Source organism: Hyperolius riggenbachi, chromosome 5 (assembly GCF_040937935.1).
Source record: "Hyperolius riggenbachi isolate aHypRig1 chromosome 5, aHypRig1.pri, whole genome shotgun sequence".
Taxonomy (NCBI): Eukaryota; Metazoa; Chordata; class Amphibia; order Anura; family Hyperoliidae; genus Hyperolius; species Hyperolius riggenbachi.
In genome coordinates, this window is record NC_090650.1 from 346,774,922 (window position 1) to 346,777,372 (window position 2,451).

Here is a 2,451-nt window from a genome sequence, read left to right on the forward strand (position 1 = left end):
ATGTGGCTGTTCCTGGGCATCCTCATCCTCCAGGGGATTGTGGGGAAACCCCACCAGACAACATATTGGAGCACCAACCGACTGATTGCTACACCTTTTTTTGGGACTGTCATGTCAGAAAACAGATTTAGCCTCATCGTGAAAAACCTGCATTTCATGAATAATGAGACCTTTGATGAGGCCACCCATCCTGCCCCCAAACTGTGGAAGATCTACAACCTATTTCAAATGGTCAATCGCAAATTTCAGTCCGTGTATGTTCCAGAAAGAGACGTTAGCATGGATGAGAGCCTAATGGTGTATAAGGGGAGACTTTCCTGGAAACAGTATATCTCTTCCAAGCGTGCCAGATTTGGGATAAAATCGTTCCTATTGTGCGAATCTAATTCCGGATATATTTGGAATGCCATTATATACACTGGCAAAGGCACACAATTTGACCCCAGCTACAGCCAGTTTGGCCTTGCATCCGCCTCTGTCCTCTCCCTCATTCCACCGCTTCTTGGTCAGGGATATTGCCTGACCACAGATAATTACTACACCTCCCCTGAACTATATGAACATCTCATCAGACACAAGACTGATGCATATGGCACTGTCCGGCCTAACCGTCGCAAACTGCCACCAGCCTTTTCAGCTCAGAAGCTGAAGCCAGGGGAAATCGCAGCATGGCAGAAGGGTAAAGTGATGGCCCTCCACTCTAAGGACAAGAAAGATGTTGCCCTTTTGTGCACAGTCCATAGCACTGACACTGCTGCAGCCAAGAATCGTGCTGGGAAGACAATCCAGAAACCCCAGGTCATTCTAGATTATAATCAGACAATGGGTGGGGTGGACCGTGCTGACCAGTGCCTAACATTCTATCCCGTTGTCCGCAAACAGCAGTGCAAATATTACAAGAACATCTTTAGACATCTGGTGGAGCAGTGTCTTTGGAATTCTTTTGTCCTCTACAAGAAACAAAATGACAGGCCTCTTCCTCACTGTGACTACATTTTGAATGTTTGTGAGGAAATATGCTTACAACATCACCAAACACAAACTGAGGCAAATAGACCAGGACGTCGTGCCTCCTATGTCGTAAATCCAATGCGACTCACAGGACGTCATTTTATAGAACACGTGGCACCCACTGAGCGCAAAGCAACACCTACCCGCATGTGCGTGGTGTGCTGCTCTAAGAGTGGGCCGAATGGAAAAAAGGTGCGCAACGAGACCCGCTTTTACTGCCCTGATTGTGATGTGGGACTTTGTGCTGTCCCTTGCTTTAAAATATTTCATACTCAGGAAGTGTATTGATGTTTCAATACTTTTTGTGCTGCAACCAGGGCCGTGCCGAGACAGAGGCGAGAGAGGCTCCAGCCTCAGGGCGCAGAGTAGGAGGGGGTGCGCAACTCACTCAGCTATCATTCCCCTATTGTATTTGAAGCAGAGAAAAATAAGAAAAGGGGATACATGGCAGAGACTGCACACCAGATAACTAGAGATTAAGGTGTTAGAGGGGTTGGGGGCCCTCGGGCACCTCATAGTCTAATAGCATTCAGTGTGTGACGGCTGGAGTGGGAGGGATGGAGGGGCGCATTTTGGTGTCAGCCTTGGGTGCTGGATTACCTTGTCCCGGCTCTGGCTGCAACTGCTGCTTGATCTGAATTAAGATGTTTTTTCTGTTTACGTAATGTTATTATTAAATGTTTTTTTTTTGCCATGATTTTCGTGTTTTATTATTTTATTATGCTAGGATAAGCACTAGAACCTTGTTTGGTAATGATTTGGTAAGTCACAGGCCTGAAATATAAAAAAAATATTCAATGGAAAATTCCATAGACTTTTTTGGGCAGAAATTAGGGGAGAATTGAAACGCCCAGGAGGTTAAGACAGTTATCAAAGCAATAGAAAGACCAATTAGTGAGTTGACCAGAACACCAATTAATAGTTGGATTGTGTAACTGTAGCCAGGGAAGACCCAGGACCAAAGGACTGGAAGACATTCTGAGCAGGTAGAGCTGCAGTTTTTCAAAATGATGGAGATAGATCGATTTGCCTGAAGAGGAGAATCATCTATGGCTGTTACATAGATTTTGTCCTGCATAGATAAAGCAATAACACCAAGTTCAGCGGCTAAGGAGGAGTCTAGGAAATAACCCGCTGGCCCAGAATCAATAAATGCCTGACAATGAAACATTTTGTTATTCCAATGTAGAGTTACCGGTAACAATATCTTTTTTGTTTTTAAGGGAAGGAACAGATCGCCCCCAAGTGAGGTTCCTCGGCCTCACTTAGGTGCTGGAGTTTTCCGGCTTTCTCTTTGCAGGACAGTCTTTCACTATGTGCCCCTTGACCCCACAATAGAGACACAAACCTTCAGTGCACCTTCTAAGTTTCTCCGAACGAGACAGTTTGGAGAACCCTATCTGCATTGGCTCATCTCCCGAAGGAGAAACATTACTGCCA

General features: G+C 45.5%; 1 protein-coding gene across 1 annotated transcript; it reads left to right on the forward strand.

The window, feature by feature from the left end:
• Window positions 1–1,299, forward strand: LOC137519423 (piggyBac transposable element-derived protein 4-like). The gene has a single exon (XM_068238374.1). The coding sequence runs from the start codon at window positions 1–3 to the stop codon at window positions 1,297–1,299; it is 1,299 nt and encodes a 432-aa protein (XP_068094475.1).
• The last annotated feature ends 1,152 nt before the right edge of the window (window positions 1,300–2,451 follow it).

Bases quoted from the DNA above. Each gene is read 5' to 3' on its own strand.
- LOC137519423 (XM_068238374.1), top strand. From the start codon at position 1: ATGTGGCTGTTCCTGGGCATCCTCATCCTCCAGGGGATTGTGGGGAAA.